The 21,069-nt window shown below is 22.4% G+C and overlaps 1 protein-coding gene across 1 annotated transcript; it reads left to right on the forward strand.

Moving 5' to 3' along the window:
* Nucleotides 1–1,568: 1,568 nt before the first annotated feature.
* On the forward strand, nt 1,569–20,808 carry PBANKA_1128500 (SET domain protein, putative; the record flags this gene model as incomplete). Its single annotated transcript, XM_034565834.1, has 6 exons — nt 1,569–19,534; nt 19,666–19,783; nt 19,979–20,140; nt 20,265–20,435; nt 20,533–20,640; nt 20,734–20,808. The coding sequence occupies 6 exons, from the start codon at nt 1,569–1,571 to the stop codon at nt 20,806–20,808; spliced, it is 18,600 nt and encodes a 6,199-aa protein (XP_034422492.1).
* Nucleotides 20,809–21,069: the final 261 nt, after the last annotated feature.

The following is a 21,069-nucleotide window of genomic DNA, read 5'->3' on the forward strand; positions in this document are numbered from 1 at the left end:
TTTTTTCAAATTCATAATTACCTGAATATATATTTTTTTAGTTCTATATATGTAATGAATATTTCAAAAATAACATGAACAAAAATGTTTAGGAAAATTCTATAAATAAAAATACATTTAATTAATATAAATTTGTTACGTATCAAATAAGCATTATTCAATTTTTAAAATGGCGTAAACTGTTCTTTATATAAAATTTTTATTAAAACAATAATTTTTTAAATACATGGAATAATACAACAAAATTTATTTTTATATATTTTGGTTTATTATAAATTCGACTTAAATGCATATATATATTTATACATTATATAAGAACACACACATTATAATTTTTGAATATTACGTTTCGAAAATAATTTCCACCTACAAATTATGAAAAGTTTGCATGTGTTATACCATTAAAACTAAAAAAAATAAACATAAAACTGTATATATATAACTTAGATGGAATATTTTATATCACGAGACTTTGGATACAAAGTATAATTTATAAAATAAAAATTAACCAAAACGTTGTCTTTAAGAGATAAGATATATATATTTTTTCGATGCCTTTTCGTTTATAAGTTGTAAATTTTAAAGTTTGTGTACCTATAAATTTATATATATATATATATAAATCGTCAATAAATTATATTATAATTTAATATATTTTTTTTATTATGATATTAATATTTTTATAGATTAAGAACTATACTTGTTTAGTGGTATTATTTATATATATTGTCTATATGAAATTTTAAGAAATAATTATTCTTAATTTTATACCTTTTATCTAATGAAACACTATTCATGATATGCTGTTCTTTTTCATTTTTTTTTATATTAAAGAAACAATTTTACAATTTAATAAAGTGTAAAATATTTACAAGCCATTCGATATTTTAAAGTTGCATAATGATGCCAAATATATATTATATGTAAGCATACTATATATATTTGTTGCATTATTATATATGTATATAATTATTCGGTCACTTTTTAACACTCAAAAAAAAAGTGAAAAGCAATTCTTGAATTGGGTATAATTTTATCGAAGAAATAATTTAAAATATTGAAAGTTTTATTATCCTCTTTTTTTTTAATTGCTAATTTATACATATATGCAAATGTATAATTTTCTTAAAATATTCCCTTATGCAATTTGATTTTTTTTTTAATATATTTGTTTGATTTTTTAAATGATATATTAAAAGTGTATAATAGTGATTTTTTTTAATGAATTTTTTGTTTTAAGTAACCTAAAATAATTCTTATTTTAAAATACAATTTTTTTTATTTTATAAACCTTAAATGTTTAAGAATAACCAGTTTATAAAAGGGTACTAAAATATACATCATATACATATATAATATGTATCTCTATGTTTTATTTGCCACATAATATACATATTATATATATATATATATATATTTAAATCCGATTTTTTTTAATTAACATTCAAGATGCTATTAAGAAATTACAAATAGATACAAAGAATAAGAAGAAGAAAAAAGAACGTTGAAGGGAAGACTGATAAAAAGGTGCGAAAGAGAATATATGAAAAAATATAATAAAAAATAGTATGAATGAAAATATAAAAAAGGAAGGAATGAGAAACGTGGAAGAATATAATGAAAATCCTTACAATAATGAAACACAAGAAAAACGTAGTTTTAGTAATAATCATGAGAACATAAAAAAAAAATATAATAATGATGATATAAAAGACAATAAAAGGAACATTATACGCAAACCAATAAATAACTTAAAAAATAATGGTATGCCATCCGAATTAATAAATAGTGAGCATGTGCATACTCTTGAAGGCAATCAAAATAGTAACCACAAGACATATGATAATGTGAAAATGAATAAAAGTAATTTTTTAAATTTGAATAACAAAAGTAATGTAAATGATGGTAAGGAAATTAACGAAATTACAAATAAAAGTGTAAAGTCTACAATGCACGATAATACAAAACATAATAGCACTTTAGCTGTATGTTTTGTAAAAAATGATAATAGCCTTACTAAAAATGTAAATGAAACAGAGAATGTGGGGAAAAAAAAAAGAAAGAAAATAAGGAGAAAATACATAGATAGTTATTCAGATGATTATACCAATTTAAAAAAAAAAAAAAGAAGTATTTTTTACAAAAGCTTATTAAAAAAAAAGTGCAAACCATATATGAATAACTTAAAAGCAAATAGTTTATATAGTTTACATTCTTTACAAAGTGGAAATTGCAATAAAATTGGTGGAAATAACAAATTGCAAAATGTACCCATTGATAATTTCGATAAAAATGACAATAATTTTTTTAATTTTAATGATAATAAAACGAAAGGGGATGCTTTTGAATATGATATAAAATGTGAAAGGAATTTTTATTCTGACACTTGTATAATTTCTTTGTTAAAAAAAAAAAAAAAAAAAAAAATATACAACATATTATATTACAATGAGCATTTTCGAGAAAATCAATACAAAATTAAAAATAAACAATCACTAAAAAAGACGCCAATATTTTATGGATTATTTTCTAATAAATATAAAAATTGTAAATTAAATGATATTAATAAACATTTTAAAACTTTATATTATACTGCCACTAAATGGAGGAAGATACATAAACATTTACAATGTGAAAATTATAATTTAACATTAAGAAACATTCAAAAAAGGCAAAGGTTATATTTTTATCATAAAGAAAACATGCTTAATATGTTTAACTGTTTTATAAGGAACAATTGTAAGAATGGACAAAAAAATAAAACTTTGAAAAAGAATCGATGTGTGATTAAGAAAGGAGGTTTTGATGAGACGAAGAGCCTAATAAGGGGGCATGGTTACAAATCGAATAAATCTGAAAAAAAGAAAAAAAATAATAAGTCAAATAAAATGAATGATTCTAATGTACCAAAAGAAAATATTGATACTGCATCTAACAATTTAGTAAATGATGAAATAAAAATGAAAAGAAAGATTGGTGAAGAAAATAAACAGAATGAAATAAATGATAAAGATGGCGATTTAAAAAATGATAATATTAACAATAAGGTAAAAAATGATATACATACAGAAGAGGCAAATAAAGAATTGAGAATAACAGGGAAATCATTTGTAAAATATAATCAGCACATATATGAAAAATACTACAATGATATATTTTTAAGGATTGGTAAAATAGTAACAAATAAAAAAAAAATATATTTTTTAATTTATAAAATTATAAAAGAATCTTATTTTCGTATTTTAATATTAAATAATGAAAAGTTAGAGAAAAATGTTCTACAAGTCGTAGCTATACAAGATGTTACATTGTTTGATAAAAATGTAAGAATATATAGTGATCCATTTTATATAAGAAATAATGGAAATATTTATGGTGTTAAATTTTTAAAATTTTTTTCACTGAAATATTTTAAAAAAAAAAAAAATATAGAGGATATCGTATTTTCAGATGCAGAAACAGCTGATAAAAATTCAAATAAAAAAAACATAGAAAATGAAAACAATAATTCAAAAGTCGTTAAATCAGAAAAAGAAAAAAAAGATAATGAAGAGACCATTTTGAGTAAAAGTGGCACAGATACAGAAGATAATAATGTTAATAACACCAATTGTAACAGTGATGAAAATGAGCAAAAGGAAAATAAGACTTATTTCAATTTAGATGCAACAAAAGCCTCGAAAGATAAAAATAACAACATTAGTATTAACAAATCCAAAGATATGAAGCATCCGGAAAAGGACACGCCTAAATCTTCTATCTCCAGCAATAGTAACAATAATACCCTTAATTATGATTCTGATGATAATGAAAAAGGGAAAAAAAATCAATCTTGTAAAAATGAAAAATGTGCAAATATGATAAATAAAAAAGGAAGAAACACAAATAGTAAAGTAAAAAATGAAAAAGTCAGTAACACAAAAAAGCAGTTTAATAACAATGATAAAAATAGCAAAAAAGCGGATGCCAAGAATACAAAAAATAATAATAGAGATTCTAAAATTAAAAAGAATCCAAATGAAATAAACAAAAATGTTGATAGAAATAAAACATGTAAAAAAACAAATAACTCCAAAACAAGATATAATAAAAATGCAAATAAAGAAGATGAAGAATATAAATACACTGGTGTTATATATAATAGTAAAAGAAAATATTATTTTAATATTACCAAGATTAGTGATATAATTAGTATGGTAAAAGGATCCGAAGACACAACAGAATTTTATTTAGATATTTCTAACAATAATATGAAAAAAAAATTAAAATTATTTAAAAAAGTAGAAAAAACGTTGTTTTTAGAAAATTTAAATATTGACGGTGAAGAGGTATTATTTAAGCGCCCTAAATTTTTTAACTGCATAATTGAAGAAGTCTTTGAAAATTATAATATATTATACGAAACAGAAGATGGAAAATTCAACATGTTTGAAAATAAATACGAGCGCTTAAAAAAAAATGTGGTAAACAAACCCGAAAATGATTTATCGAATAAATACATTGAATTAAAAGACGAAGAAAGAGGTTTTAGGTACATAGGTTATCGTGTTAGTTTTGAATTAAAAACAGATAACAAAAAAAAAAGTACTTTAAAAACCGGTATTATAAAATATTATTCGCCAAAATATAAACAGTTCTTTATACATCATATAGAAAATATAAAATTTAATTTATCAGTTGATTCTCCCAAAAGTATAAACAAAGATGTAAGTAATACAAGAAATTATTCTAGAGCATCATCTTTTTCTTATAATACTATCATCAAGGATATAAATCACAATGATTATAATACGGAAAGTAATTTGAGCAATATAAACATGATTGATATAAATTATGGTGATCCTCAAGGATGTTTGAATGCAAATGGAAATAAAACAAATATTCTAGAAAAATATAATAGTGAGAATAAATCTCCAAAGTATAATATTAAAATGCAAGATGAAGTTGAGAAGAAAAAAAACGATTTTATTTTTTCAGATGTTAAAGGGTGGTATTCGCCACATTTTTACAATATAAAAGTATTAATATCCTTAAAAGAATTCCACAGGTTTGATATATTAGATAAAAAGAAAGAAGCGCATGACCTTAGCATTTTAAATAAACTTACTAAATGTTTTTTATGTAAAAATAATATCCTTTTCATTAAAGGGCATGATCATTACACTAGCACTTTACCCACTACTATATATGATTTGAGTAGTGAAGCGGAAAAAAAAGAAATTGATGAAACGAATACTATAAATGTGCATTGGGGTGTAAAATGTTTTATGTGTTCTAAAACATTTCATGCAGAATGCTTAGGAGATGAAGTTATGATTGCAAAAAGTTATGATAAAAATGTTTTAATGAAAGAATATAAAAAATATATTTATAAAAATAGCCTTAAAAAAGATAAAAAAAGTACAAAAAAAAATAAGAGAACGAAAAGTCCTAATAAAAAAGAGGCTACGAAATCAATTAAGGGCAGTAACAACAGTATTAGTGATAACAAAAATGGAAAAGTAAAAATGGAATATTCTAGCAGTAAAAGTAATACTAACAGTAACTCGCTTCAGAGTAGTAGAAACACATCCTATAACTGCATAAATGATTTATCAAATGAAATTGTAACCAAATTAAAAAAAAATATAACTAGTAAAACACGGAAGAATAACAAGATTCTCAGAAGTAATAATAACAGTAATAATAATAATAATAATAATAGCGAGGATAATGAAAGTAGTCAAACAAAGAGTGATGATTTAAATGATGGAAATTTAGATGATGAATATTCTGATGCCGAAAACAATAATAATTTAGAAAAATCGAAAACAAAAAAATCTCGAAAATATTTAAATTATATTCCGTCAGTCAAATATAATGATATGCATTATAAAAAATATATATGTAAAGAGTGCTATCGATGTATATACTGCTGTGAAAGTATATACAATTATAAGCAGACACCCAATGTAGCTAATTATGTTATTTGTAAGTCGTGTAATATGGTAGCTCATGGGTCATGCTGTTATCCCAATGTCCCAGATATTTATTTATTTAATTGGAAATGTGATGATTGCTTAAAATGTAGCAAATGTGATTATTCAAATTTATGTTTTATAAATTATAATGAATGGGAATTACATTTAGATTGTTGTATAAATTGTTATAAAGAATACGAAAAGAAAAATTTTTGTATTATATGTAATGAAAAATATAAAGTTGATGATAGCAATAAATGGGTAGAATGTGATGTTTGTAAATTTTGGATTCATTTAAGTTGTGATAAAGATGAAGATAGAAATATAGAAACATTAGCAATAAAACACATTAATTATAAATGTCCTACATGCAGATCAGGATCATTTATTGATAAAATTGAGCGAATATTGTATTTATTTTTTTTATTAGATAAATATAAAAATTTCACTTTTCATGTACCAATCAATTTTTATATATATTGGAGAATTGTCAAAATACCAATGAATTTATATATTATGAAAGAAAAATTATGGGGGAAAAAATATAATACGATATCTGACTTTTTATATGATTTTATCCTTATAGTACACAATGCTAAAACTGTTCATATGCCTAATACACCTATATATAAGAATGCATGTAATTTTGAAAAAAAAGGAAAAGCTATAATTAAAAATATGTTTAATATGTCTAATGAAGAACTGAATAAATATATTGATGACTGTCTTGAAAAATATAAAAAAATTATAGCCGATGACATTACTAATAATGAATCATCAAATAATGTAGCTAACACTAATATTGACAATAATTTTTCGATAGAAAATAGTAAATTAAATAATAATAGTAATTCTTACAATTTTAATATGGATTATATGCTTTCGAAATATAATGAGAATATGGGCCCTCACAATAATGCTGCTATTTCGGATTGTACTTACAATGATAAAAAAAATAGCGAATATAACCTTAGTAAGGAAACTATAAATTTAGTGGATATGAATAAAGATGCGCATATTCATCAAGAAAATTATAATGATATAGGGTATTATGGCAGTGCAACGATTAACAATAATGATAATTTAGGTATAGATAAATCTAGAGAAAATATAAAAAACAGTGGTGATCGAATACGATTTTTTCAAGAGGGTTATGATATAAAAAATTTAGAAAATAATTATAATCAGTTTGAAAAACAAAATGTAACTGATAAATACAACTATAGAAACACGAATGATAGTTGTCACTATGCTGAAAGTAATATGCTTATGAATAACGTTCAAACATATAATAATGTTTATGAGACAAATAAAGATAATATAGAAATAGAAAGAAATATTATTTCCAAATTTGAAACATCACAATTTGATAAATTGGAGAGCAAAGACGATGCTTCTTATATTAATAATAACACTAATAAAATTAATATAAACGATAATCCTTACAAAAAAAGAAAACGTGAAAATATTGAAAAATATATTATGCATTATGATTTACATGAACTTTTTAATTTAAAAAAAAATTCATTTTTTTTCCAATCAAACAAGGAAATGTTTATTTCAGATAAAAACGATATAGTACAATACAGCATAATTAATATTAATACTAATAGTAAAATTTACTTTAATACAGCATACAATAAATATGACGATTTTGACACTTGTAAAATATTAAAGATTCATTTTCTGAAAAAATATTCTAAGATAATGAAAACTGACAATTGTGAAAATTTATGTTCAGAGGGCATATTTATAGATAAACCAAAATTAGAAAATGTAGCAGATGAAATGTGTAATAATAACGACTATCTAAATAGATCTACATCTATTATTGACGATTTAGTTACGAAAACTGCATTAAATGATGGTTCACAACATAGTGAACAAATTGCATTTAACGAAGAAATGATAGCTGTAGATGTAAATAAAAAGAAAATGTTAAACGATAACATTTTATATAATCCTGATAAAAATAAACTATTCCTAGATGCTGATATTTTTATGATTGATATTATGAAGGAAAAAATAAAAATTAATAATGTTACAAAAGAAAAAAAAAGAATATTAAGCCCTATAAATGACACTTTAAAATTTTTAAAATGCATTCAAATTATATTTTTTGATAGCTTTGATACCGATGGACATGATAAAATTGTATATCCATTGAATTCAAGCATTTACCAAAGTTATAAAAAATCAAAACGTGATATGGCATATATTAATGATATAACTTATTCTGGAAAGGAATATGCGGAGAGAGATAAAAATAATAAAAATGATAATTTATTTGGTACAATTAAAGAAATATCGATAGATAGTATTATATCTTCTGTTTGTAAATATGAAATAATAAAAAATTGTAATAATAAATTTGAAAGAAATAAAAATTATACGGATACAAACGACGAGCAGAATAGCACTATTAAACATATTGAGTGTCAAGGTGACAATTTTATAAAAAAAAAAACCTCAAATATAAAGAAAACAGTTGAAAAAATAAAAATTATGAAAAATGATATATTAAAAGAATATTGTTTTATATGTGGATGTGTTGAATATAAATATCCGCTTTTATATTGTTCATCATGTGGTTGCTCAATTCATTATTCATGTGCAAATGTATCACAACCATTTTTATTTAAATTAAATTGCTATTTTGAACATAAAAAAAATATAAATAATATTTTAAATGTTGTAAGTAGAAATTTCAAATGCTACAATTGCATTAAGTGTGATGGTTGTGGCGATGGATTTGATGACGAAATTAAAAGAGCATTTTATTCAAATAAAAATGATAAAAATTCACATAATTTAAAGCAATTTGAAAAGGGAGTATACAATCATTTATATAATTTACAGATAGAAATGTTTTCATCAAAAATGAAAAAAAGTAGTAGTAATAGTACCCAAAATTGTAACAATAATAAAAAAAATATTATGATAAAAAATGAAAACAATTTAGAGCATGCTGATACAGATGCAAGCATTAGCCTAGTAAATATAAATAACTACGATGATAATAATGCGTCTATTCCAAAGCATGTAGATCATTCTTTTGTAAATTCAAGTGCATGTGAAAATACACCTCTCACAGATGTTGCTTGCATATTTGATAAGCATAATTTTGCAGATAAAATTGAAAAGAATGAAACAGACCATAATTTAATTCCTATTAATGTTAATAAAAACAATAAAAAAAATAATATCACTAATAACAATTTCGAGAATAATCATGATAAAAATATTTATATTCATGATAATTTATATACAAACAATATGAATAATAAAAGTTGTGAAATATTGGATACAGAAAAGTCAATGGGAGACAAAATAAATAATAGTATAAGCAAAAAAGCTGAAAAAGAAAAATTTGATATTTTAAAAAAAGGTATGGTAAATATATTAAGCATACATGAGCAAACATCGAAAGTAATAAAATGTTTTTGTTGTGGTAAATCATCACACAATCATTGTTTTTATCGCATGGACAAAGACCTCAATAATATAAATTCAATGATTCATAAAAAAAATTATAGAAGCTATACAAAAAAATACAATAGAAAAGGGTCTAATAAAAAAGTAGTTAATAATTACCATGGAAATAATGGAATAAATTATAAAAATGTTAATAGTGATTTCAGCCCAGTTAAATATTGCGATAATTCAACATCTGCAGATAATAATAGTCTTATATATTTTATAAAAGATGAAAGTATATCGAAATATAATTTGAAAAATAATGATACACTAATAAATAATCATTTTTATCACCCTCATACTTTAAAAAATATTAATAATACAAGTAATATGATTTATAAAAATATACAAGAACACAATGCAAACTACCATACTGATGCTGGCAATATATGTGATAGAGGAAGTAATAATAATATATCTGCATGCATGGATAATCTAAGTTATATAAATAGTATATATTATAATAATACATATTGTAATACAAATAACATTTATAGTGATAGCATTGGAAATCCCAACATTGTTAATAGTATGCGTAACGCAAGCAATAGTGATAATAGCATCATTGTTAGAAAATGTTATGAGCAATTTAATGGTATAAATATTGTCGACCTTGCTTTAAGAAAAAACTATATATCTACAGATCGCATAAATCATTTTAATTTTGAAAAAAATAATATACATCCATGTGGTATATATAGTTATGTTGTTCCTTCTAATGAAGTATTGCACGATTCATATAAAATTTGTTTAAACAATGTTGAACATGACGCAGTTGTTACTATAAATGATAGAATATTTAACAAACGAGTTTTAAATAAAATATATGAACTTATTGATAATAATAAAAATGTCGTGATAAAAGACTTATCACATTTATTTAACGTAACTGAATTTAAGCTAAACTTTGCTCTTTGCGAAATTTTAAATGGCTTAATTGTCTATCTCAATAATAAATTGAATGAATATAATTTATTAATGCATTCAAATAATATTAGGGCAAAGGGAAAAGTTGATGATCATATAAATAATAAGAAAAAAAATATAAGCATATTCGATATCAATTTTATTTCTACTGTCCAAGACAAAATTAATGTTAATGAAAATATTTTTAAAATTAAATCATTGGTTTCATATATTTTTTTAAATGATGAAAGTATCGAAAAAATATTTAACCAAAGTTTTATGGGAATGGGGATTTCAAATTATCTTAGTAATAAAATACATGAAAATACTAACATCAATGATATTATGCATTTTGGTAGTTTATATAGCAATAATTTCAACAAATATAATAACAATATAAATATCAGAGAAAATCACAGATATTCATTACCAATATATAATGATACATTTAATCAAAATACATCTCATTTAATTGCAAACAATTTAAATTCTAATAATTATAATGTTGGCAATAATAACGATAATCATGCAAATAATACTCAAAATATGAGCAATATTAACAAATTTGGTATTGAACAAAATGTCGAAGGGACAAATAATTTTAATAATCATATATATAGCATAAATGAAAAAGATAGTATTATTCCTATGAATATAAAAAATGCTGTTAATAATAAAAATACTATATTACTATCCTATGTAAGCCCCAATGTATACAATATAAATACTTCCTATATTTTAAATGGTCCAAAAAGGGATGGAAAATTGCATGAAATGCGCTATAAAAATAACTCATTATATATTGAATCGAATGTATTAAATACCAATACTGTTAAAAAAGGAAATAGTCTTGATAAAATGTGTACAAAAATAAATGGGGTAAACTATGAACAGCCTGAATATATTTTAAAACAAAAAGATATTAATTGGGTAGATAACGCTTCTAATATGAATAATACGAATAATATGAAAATGTTTATTAATAAAAATTTAAACAATATGGTAACCATTAATAGTGGTGATAACATAAATAATACGAATGATTTTGATGAAGAAAATAACCAGAACATAGATAATTCATATAAAGGTATAAACAGAAAATGGATTAACGAAACAGGTAATTTCAGAAATGTCAATAGTATTTTACAAAATATAAATATGATAAATAATATAGGAGGGCATAAGCAAATCGTGAGCTTAAATAATGTTAATAATTTATGCAACTCTTCCAATGTCATTAATAAAAATATGAATAAAGATATAAACGAAATTAAGGACGGAAATACGGTTATTAATCAAAACCATTTAGTGAATATGAATAAAATAAACAACATAAACGAAATAAAAAATTTGAACAAATATAATGATATGGGCACACATACATATTATTTAAATAATTTTAATAATGTAAAGGTGTTGAATAATATGATTACAAATAAAGTTACAAATATAGCTACTAATGATACTGTTAGCAATGTCATGGATGTTAAAAGTTCTAGTTATTTTAATGGAAAAATAAATTATATATTAAATGAATCAGCAATAAATAACAAAATATATAGGCGCAGTTCTCTCAGCAGCAATTTGGACTCGCATAAAAATAGATACTTTTTTTATAATTCACCAAATAATAATATTTCCAGTAATATTAGACGCAATAGTAACAAGTATGGCTCTTTAAATTGTGAAACTACTAGCAGTGTTAATATGCTCAATAAATTCAAAACTAATTCAGATATTAATAATAATTTTATAAATGAGGTAACCAACGATTTGTATTATAAAATCAAGAACAAAGAAATTGACCCCAATGAAATTTTTATTCAAAACAATAATCCATTTTTAATATTTGTTGATAATCCATATAATAGTTATAATAAACTCCAAGATGTTAAAAGTTATGATAATTTTACCTTTCAAAAAAATATATCTTTAAATTCATCATATATATATGATATAAACAATAAAGAAAACAAAATTGGGTATATATATAATAATAATTTCATCACCAATGTTGCATATAATTCTTCTAATAATGGACCAAATAAAAAAGAACATTCTCAAGTAAGAAACCTTTTAAAAGCTAGTATAGCTGATTTTGATAAAATTTCAAGTAGCAATAAAAATATAAAATCTTCATCCCTCAGTGGAAACACATTAAATTTTCCAAAATTAAACAAAAATTGTAGTAATATATACAATATTAATAGTAATTATTCAAATTATAAATATAATACTGTCAATAATCTTTTTAAAAAATATATAAATATTAATAAAAACAACAATGATTTCGAAGAGGATATATATACCTATCGAAAAAACTTATCTGATAGCATTTTAAGTATTAAGAAAAAAACAAATATTAACTTTAATAATTTTAATACTATCAATACATGCACATTTTTTGACTTAGCTTCATTACATGTTGAAAATAAATCAAATGTAAAAAATGTTAATCAAAATTTGGGGCATGAAATGCAAAATATTAAAAATATTAGCAATAATAATTACATTTGTTACAGTAACAATACTAATAATGGTTGTGACATAATCTGTAATAGTAATAAAACAGAGAGTACTATTAAGTTAGTTGACAATATAAATAGTGGTAAAACAGCTGAAAATTGTATAAATACTAATGTAGGAACATTAAACAAAAATTGTAACATAATAAAAATTAAACACGAGGGAAACATAAATTCTGAACATTCTAATGACGCAGTTACAAACTATCAAGATGATATTTCCAATAATAATTTAAATGAAAAATCAGAAAGGAAAACCCTCAAAAAACAAAGTAATAATGCTACAAGTATGAATAGCAATGACGAGATATCTATAGAAAATATAATTACACCAATTAACACAAATATAAATGGAAGAGAGAAACACATATCAAGTATACCTGAACGCGTTCATATAACAGATGATTTAAATATAAAAAAATATAAAAAAAAATCCGAAAAGGGAAACAAAATTGTGGAAGAAAAAAATGGAGCGAAGAATGTAAATAATGAAAGCAATGATAAAAATGAAGAGCAAAAAAAACAAAAGGAAATTACAGGAAAAAATGAATTAAATGAAGAACATGGGAATGAACTACATAAAGATGAAATCGAAGATAAACAGGCAAAAAAAGAAGGAAAAATCGAAAAAAGGAAAAAAGGAGAACGAACTGTACGAGAGAAAAAAAAGAAAGAAACCAAAAAAGGAAAAAATGAGGAAAAGGGAAAAACTAATGGTACCAATGAAGAAGGTGAAGAAATACAATCAAAAAAAAATAAATTAAACAAATCAAAAGGAACACGTATTAAAATAAAAAAAGAAAGAAATAGTAATAAAAACTTGCCTAATGGAAATGTGGATGATTTATCTGCACATCAAATAGATGCTAAATATATGAATAACAATACCCAAAATATTGAAAATTCTTATAATGGTGATGATACTCATAATAATGATAATACATTTCATTTAACAAAAAGGAGTAAATCTAATTCAAAATATGCTGATAAAAAATTCAAATTGGAAAAAAATAATAAAAATAATGATAATTACAATTTATCTGAAAATAACGATTTCTATATTTGCTCAGATATTGGCGAATCTGGATATTCTCCATATCATAAAATCCATTCATCGTTTCCTGTTAAAAAAATAAAAATTAATAAACTAAACAAATTTTTAAAAAAAAATTCGTTTATATTAAAGTCAAAATTTAAGAGAGTTAGTCCTAATTCATATTTATGCCGCGATTGTATATTATTATATAAAAGTGAATTATCTTTTGATGTATTCAACGATGAAATGCAAAATTTTGAAAAAAATATGCTTAATTCTGATGAAACTGCTAATATATGTAATGTTAAGAAAGATGTAAATGTGGAACAAATTGAAACATTTAAATTGAATTATAGCATTCCCCCAAATAATATTATATCTAATGACAATGATAAGAACAGTGTAAAAACCGAATACAAAAATATTGCTATCATGGAAAACGCCATTGGGTATGATATTAACATTAATAATAATAACAATTCGAATCAAATAAATAAAATTGAGAGCGAAAATAACATCGTAATTTTCAAGAATAATAAAAATTCCTTTGAACAAAATTCTAGAAATATGTATGAGGAGAATTCAAATAACATGATGAAGAAATATGATGATGATAAAAAAAATGTCGAGTTATTTATTGATAATATTAATAACAAATCAAAAAATAGCAATGTAAAAACTATTTATGAAAAAATGAATAATGATGTAGTGGTAATATGCAATAATGAAGAAAAAGACAAATATATTGAAAATGTGAATGAAAATAAATGTGTTAATTCTTGTAGAAATGATAACAATAAACAGCATTGTCAAAATAAAAATAGCTACATTAGTAATAACCTTAGCAAAAATAAAAATTTTAGTAATAGCAATAATAATTATTTCACCCTAAATAATAGTAATACATTAGAGTGGGATAAGGAAAATACTTATTGGGCAGTCAAAATATCATCTTTTAACAATATATACTACAATATGAATTACTTCAAATCAAATAAAACAAGCCATACAATTATAAATGATATTGAAAAGAATAAATCAGAGCTATACAAATGCTCAATATGCTGTATTTTATATGAATATAAAATTAATGAATGTGTAAAAACTCAAAATAAGGAAATTAATTCAAACCTATTATTTATTTGCAATATGTGCAGCCGAAAATATAATTATATTTTTAAATATATGAAACATTCTGGAAATAATAACAAATTTATAATTATGAATGACAAAGAAAAAAAAAATAATAATATATATACCCCCAATAATTGTATTAATAACATTAGTACCAATCGTAACAGTAAATTAAGGAATATGCTACACGAACTAGTGTATTTTATAATTAATATATGTTATGAACATATATATGAAAAGAAAATATTTTTAAAAAACATTTTTAATTTATTAGATAGAATATTAAAAGGGAAAAATATAAAGTTGCTTAGTTTGCTGCATTTTTCATATACCTATTTTGTATATGATGAGTTTTATTTGTTTTTTCAAGAAAGGCTAAAAAAATCAATGTTCTTAAAAAGAAAAAAAAATACATATTTAAAAAATATATTTTCTGCGATATTCACATCTTCTTTTGTTAGTATTATGGAATATGTGTTACAACAATTTTATAATCATATTTACAATGAAGTTGGCTACACTAAAACTGGGCAAAATAAGCATTCCGATTATTTATATACTTTACCGAAAAGAGTAATATTCTTATATTATACAAAATCAAATAATAAATTTGAGAAAGTTGTTAATTATTCAATTTATATTTTATACTTATACTATGTTCGTTCATGTTACTGCAAGCAATTTTTATTCAGAAATATCGAAAATATACTAAATATCAAAAGAACAAATAAAAGACATAAAAAGAGTGAAATCATTCAGACACAAAAAAAAAAATCAAGAAAAAGAAGTAAGCATTTTAAAGAATATCTTTTAAAAGGAGACAATTCTGATAGTTTTTACAATTTAGTGTACAATTTTAATTATAAGATGATTACTAAATTACCAGACAGTTTTAATAAGATTGCGGAAAATATGAATAAAGTACAAAAGGATCAGATTGGAGAAGAAAATTGCGCTTCGATATGTTCTTATAAATCGATTGAGGGAGTAAAAAATAGTAATAGTATATATAATGTAGTAAATATTGAGAGAGAAAATAATATTACTAATGACTATAATGAGAAAAATAACAAAATTCTCCAAATTGTAACAAAATATGATGAAGAATGTGAAAAATTCATTCAAAATTATTATGAAAAAATAAAATCAATAATGAAAAATAAAATAAATGTGTATGTAAAAATTATGCTAAATAAGTATATTAAAGAAGGTGTAAATATTTTAAAGAATAGAAAAATGAAAAATGGAACAAAAAATAGTATTATAAATAATAATAAAGAAAAAAACAATAAAAAATGTGATAATAAAATATGTTTTTTTTGTAATTATGGAAATTATATTTATAAGGGACAGCTTATTCCATTTTACGATATTTATATGCATACTGAATGCTTAAAATGGAGTTTAAATTGTACGCAATATTATAATTACAATAAAAACGGTGTATATGAATATAACACAAATTTAGCAGATGTAAAAAATAATATCAATGATACAACTAATAATACTAACAATGTTATTAATACTACTTCTAATACTGGTAATAATAAAAAAACCTCTAAAAGGGAGCAAATGAAAGATAAAGATAACTCGAAAAGCTTAACAAGCAATAACAAAACAAAAAATAAATCAGCATCAAATTATGTTGATAATTGCAAAAATGATGCAGAAAATTCAAATATGAATAAAAATAATAAAAACACAAATGTATTAGTAAATAGTGAAAATTCATCTTTTATTAAGAACGAAAAGCTTTCTCATGATACTTGTTTTAATTTAATGAATTATGGCGATACTAATTCAACAATCGAAACAAATAATGCATCACAGCGTGAGCAGAATGCTGGGGAAAATCTTGGAACAAATATTAAGAAGCGAATTAAAAATATAAAATTAATGGAGCGTTTAGAATATATTGAAAATAAACACTCTTTTAATAATTATCAAAATATAATAGAAGTAGATGAAGATGATATTAAAGAAATAATATACGATTCTGTTAATTCGACTTGCTTTTTATGTGGTTATAAAAATGCTAGCATTTATTGTAGTAATGATAATTGTAGTGTAAAATTTCATTTAAATTGCGCCTTTTATTCAACTATTATTAAAAATTGCAAAGATAATATATTTTTTAATTATAAAAAATTATTCAATTTGATTAAATTTAATAATGATACAATTTTCTGCAATTTAAATAATTTACCACATAAAAAAGAAGAAGAAAATTACATATATGAAAATAATTATAATGATATTTTCCCAATTCATATAATATTCAAAACCAAAAAAATATGGTGTAATCATTGCTGGAATGATAAATCTGTTTATGAATCATTTTATTTAAAAAAGGAAAATGCCTCATATTTTACACCTTCAAATTGTGTGAATGATCAAATGAGCTATGAAAACAATCAAATAATAGATGATAACACACCCTATAAACATGCTGAGATTAATAATTTGAATAATATCCCAAACTTAGAAAGCACCCTTGGAAAAAAGGCAGTGCTCCAAGAAAACTCTATCACATGTGTGAAGTCAGAAAATGATACGGAAAATAAAAAACTTATATCATATACCAATGATAAAAGAGCCACTAGTACAAAGTTTCTCGAAATTCTAAAACAATATTTTAATTATCTGCTTGAGTTTTACTTCGAAAATGGATCATATTATGTTATGGATACAATTTTACACAACATAAATGAAAGCATAAAAATCCGATATAAATCGAAACCGTTGATGTCTTTGCAAGAAATTTTAAATAAAAAGAGTAAAATAGAAAAAAAAATGAAAGAATTAGAAAATATTATAAATAAATATGTAAACAAAAAAAATGATGAAAATTATATTGATGACAAATATAATCTTATTATTCAAGAAAACACAAAAAATAATAGTAACATTAATAACGATATACCAAATGAGCGACACGAGACAAAAAATATGAAAAATATAAAACGAAACGAAGAAACAATTAATAATGCAATTGTTGATATACAAAAAATTATTGATAATAAAAATGTGAGCAATATTTTAAAGTCATACTTTATACTTAAAAATTTTTTATATATAGGAAATTTTACAACATTAAAAAATGAAAACTATTTTTTTTCAAAAAAAAACGAAAATTCTTTTGTTAAATATTTAGTAGAAAACGAACAAACTTTAAATATATGTCTGTCAGATGTGCTTACCACTAATCAAATAAAAATGAGTTCATTTGGCTGTAAAAAAAAATGGAATGAAAATGATATGGCGAATTGTTCCATCAATGAAGATAATAAAATGAACGAAATTAATTCCCCTCAAAATTATTGTATAAAATATGTTGAATATGATAATACATTAGATACTAATATTAATTGTAGTAGCGAAACAGAAGAGTTAAGTCAATATATAAATGATATAGATAATAATATTGAAGAACATATGAAATATAAAAAAAAAAGTATAAATATTTATTTTAAAAATTTAACAGATATAAAAGAAAAAAAAAAAGTCAACATAACCAAATTGCAACAAGTTAGTAGTAATTTTATTAGGAATAGAGAAAATGTGCAGATTAATAAAATTGTTGAAGAAATAGATGAATGGAAAAATAAAAACCATGTAGGAAAAGAAAAATTAAATATTTTTAAAAAAAGGGGAAAGCCACAAGAATATATAAACGATAGAAAATGGAGTAATACAAGTAGTAATGCTAGTATTGCCGATATAATGCTAAAGAAAGAGTGTTTTTTAAACTTAGTTACAAATAATAATGATATATATATTAAACAAATAAACGATAAATATTTTTTAAATTATAAATATAATACTGCTACTAATAATAATAATTTACCTTTCAATCACTCAAAATGTAATGTTATTAAAATCGGGTGTCATAATATATTAAACATTGGAGAAGTAGTAAAATACGAAGGAGAAGAAATAATATACCCATGTGGATTTTTAAATATGAGAATATTTTTTAATTTACCTTCATCAGTTTTATTTCACATATATAATAATGCTAATATTAATAATTTGTGTTTAAAAAATAATGTATTAGAAAAAATATGTTTAAAACTACGAGCTACTTATATATTTTCAATTACCCTCAAAAATAATAATATATTCTTTTCAATTATTTTATTCCCGTTAATAAATATAAATTATTTTAGTGAAGTTGATGCAAAAAAATTTGTCTTAGCTGAAAGCCATAATATTAACGAATTATATAAACAATTTCTTTCTTACTTTAATTATCAAAACGAAATATATATTACAGAGCAATACAAAAAGTTTACAAAGAAATATTCGAAATTATATGAATATATGGCTAAATTTTTTTTTAAATCTGCTGAACACAACAAATCACTCGATGCGCATAGCTTCTTTGGGTTAACATTACCATGTGTTATATATCATATTAAATATAAGTTGTTTAAATTTATATGGGCTAATTTAAGTAGTAAAATTAGCACACATGCCAAACGAGAGTGCGAACGGTTAGCATAAAAAACAAAAAAAAACAGAAAATGTAATACTTGTGGTACATATTTTGTATGAATAGTTATAATATAGTATTTATATATGTATATTTTTCATAATTTATTTTTCTTTTTATACCTTTTTTTAGCGATGAGATAAAAAAAAAAATAAAAAATTGCAAGAGGGAAGTCAAATATAATGATAATATGCTATGCAAATATTCCAATATCGAAACGTCAATTTTTAAGGACAGCGAAAAAGAAATGGTAAATTTATAATTCTTAAAAAAAATTGTATATACATATGCGTGAACATGTTTGATGTGTATAACATACATCCGTGCAATACGCTTTTATGCATTTATTATTTCACCAACTCAATGCTCATTAAACATCCAATGCTAATTCCAAATATGTTCACTCTTTTTATTTGTTTTGTCTTAATTTTTTTACTTATTTTAGGAAAAAAATACAAGAAAAATAACAAAATACAAGTATAACATAAACAGTGCGATGTCTTACAGATATTTAATGAACATATCATCAAACTCAAGATTGTATGTAAAGAAAAGTAGCATACATGGGTATGGGTTATATGCACGTGAATTCATTAATGAAGGAGAGGTAAAAAATTTTATATATATTTTTGTACTGATTGATGCACATATATTTGCGCATATATTTAATTACCTTTATTTTTTTAATAAATATTTTATTGAATTTCTTTATATTTTTTTTAAATTTATAGCCTGTTATAGAATATATTGGTGAATATATAAGAAATATAATAAGTGACAAAAGGGAAACATATTACGAAAAGATCGAAAGTAGTTGCTATATGTTTAGACTTAATGAGAATATAATTATCGATGCGACCAAATGGGGGAATGCTAGCCGATTTATTAACCACAGCTGCGAGGTAAAAATTATGAACACATTTATTTATTTGTGTGCAAACATTCCACTAATCTTATTTGATATATTATTTTTTATTCGTTTATCTTTCCTTTTTTTAGCCTAATTGTTTTTGTAAAATAGTTAGCTGTGATCAAAACTTAAAACACATTGTTATCTTTGCAAAAAAAGATATTTTACCACATGAGGAAATAACATATGACTACCAAGTAAGGATTACAAAACTGTGAAATATTCTTGACTGTTTTTTATTTGCTTTATTTATTTTTACAACTTTATAATTAATTTTTTTTCTTCTACAGTTTGGTGTCGAATCCGAAGGAGAAAAACTAATTTGCTTATGTGGATCAAATACGTGTCTAGGAAGAATGAACTAATGCAATGATAATTGTCATTATTTTTTTAGTATGAAAATATTATCTTGATGTGTTTTTGATGTTATGTTTCGTATAATATATATACACCCATATTCACATATATATATGCATTTTTTTTATTTTGTCAAATTTATATATTTTTTACTGCAACATATGAATAAGTAAATGAAACACTTTTCATAAATTGTTGTGTAACTTTATGTTTTAAATACTCTACCTTGTCAATATTATTATTTTTTTTTAAATAAAAAAAAAAAATAT

The sequence above is a fragment of the Plasmodium berghei genome (genome assembly GCF_900002375.2).
Source record: "Plasmodium berghei ANKA genome assembly, chromosome: 11".
NCBI lineage: Eukaryota > Apicomplexa > Aconoidasida > Haemosporida > Plasmodiidae > Plasmodium > Plasmodium berghei.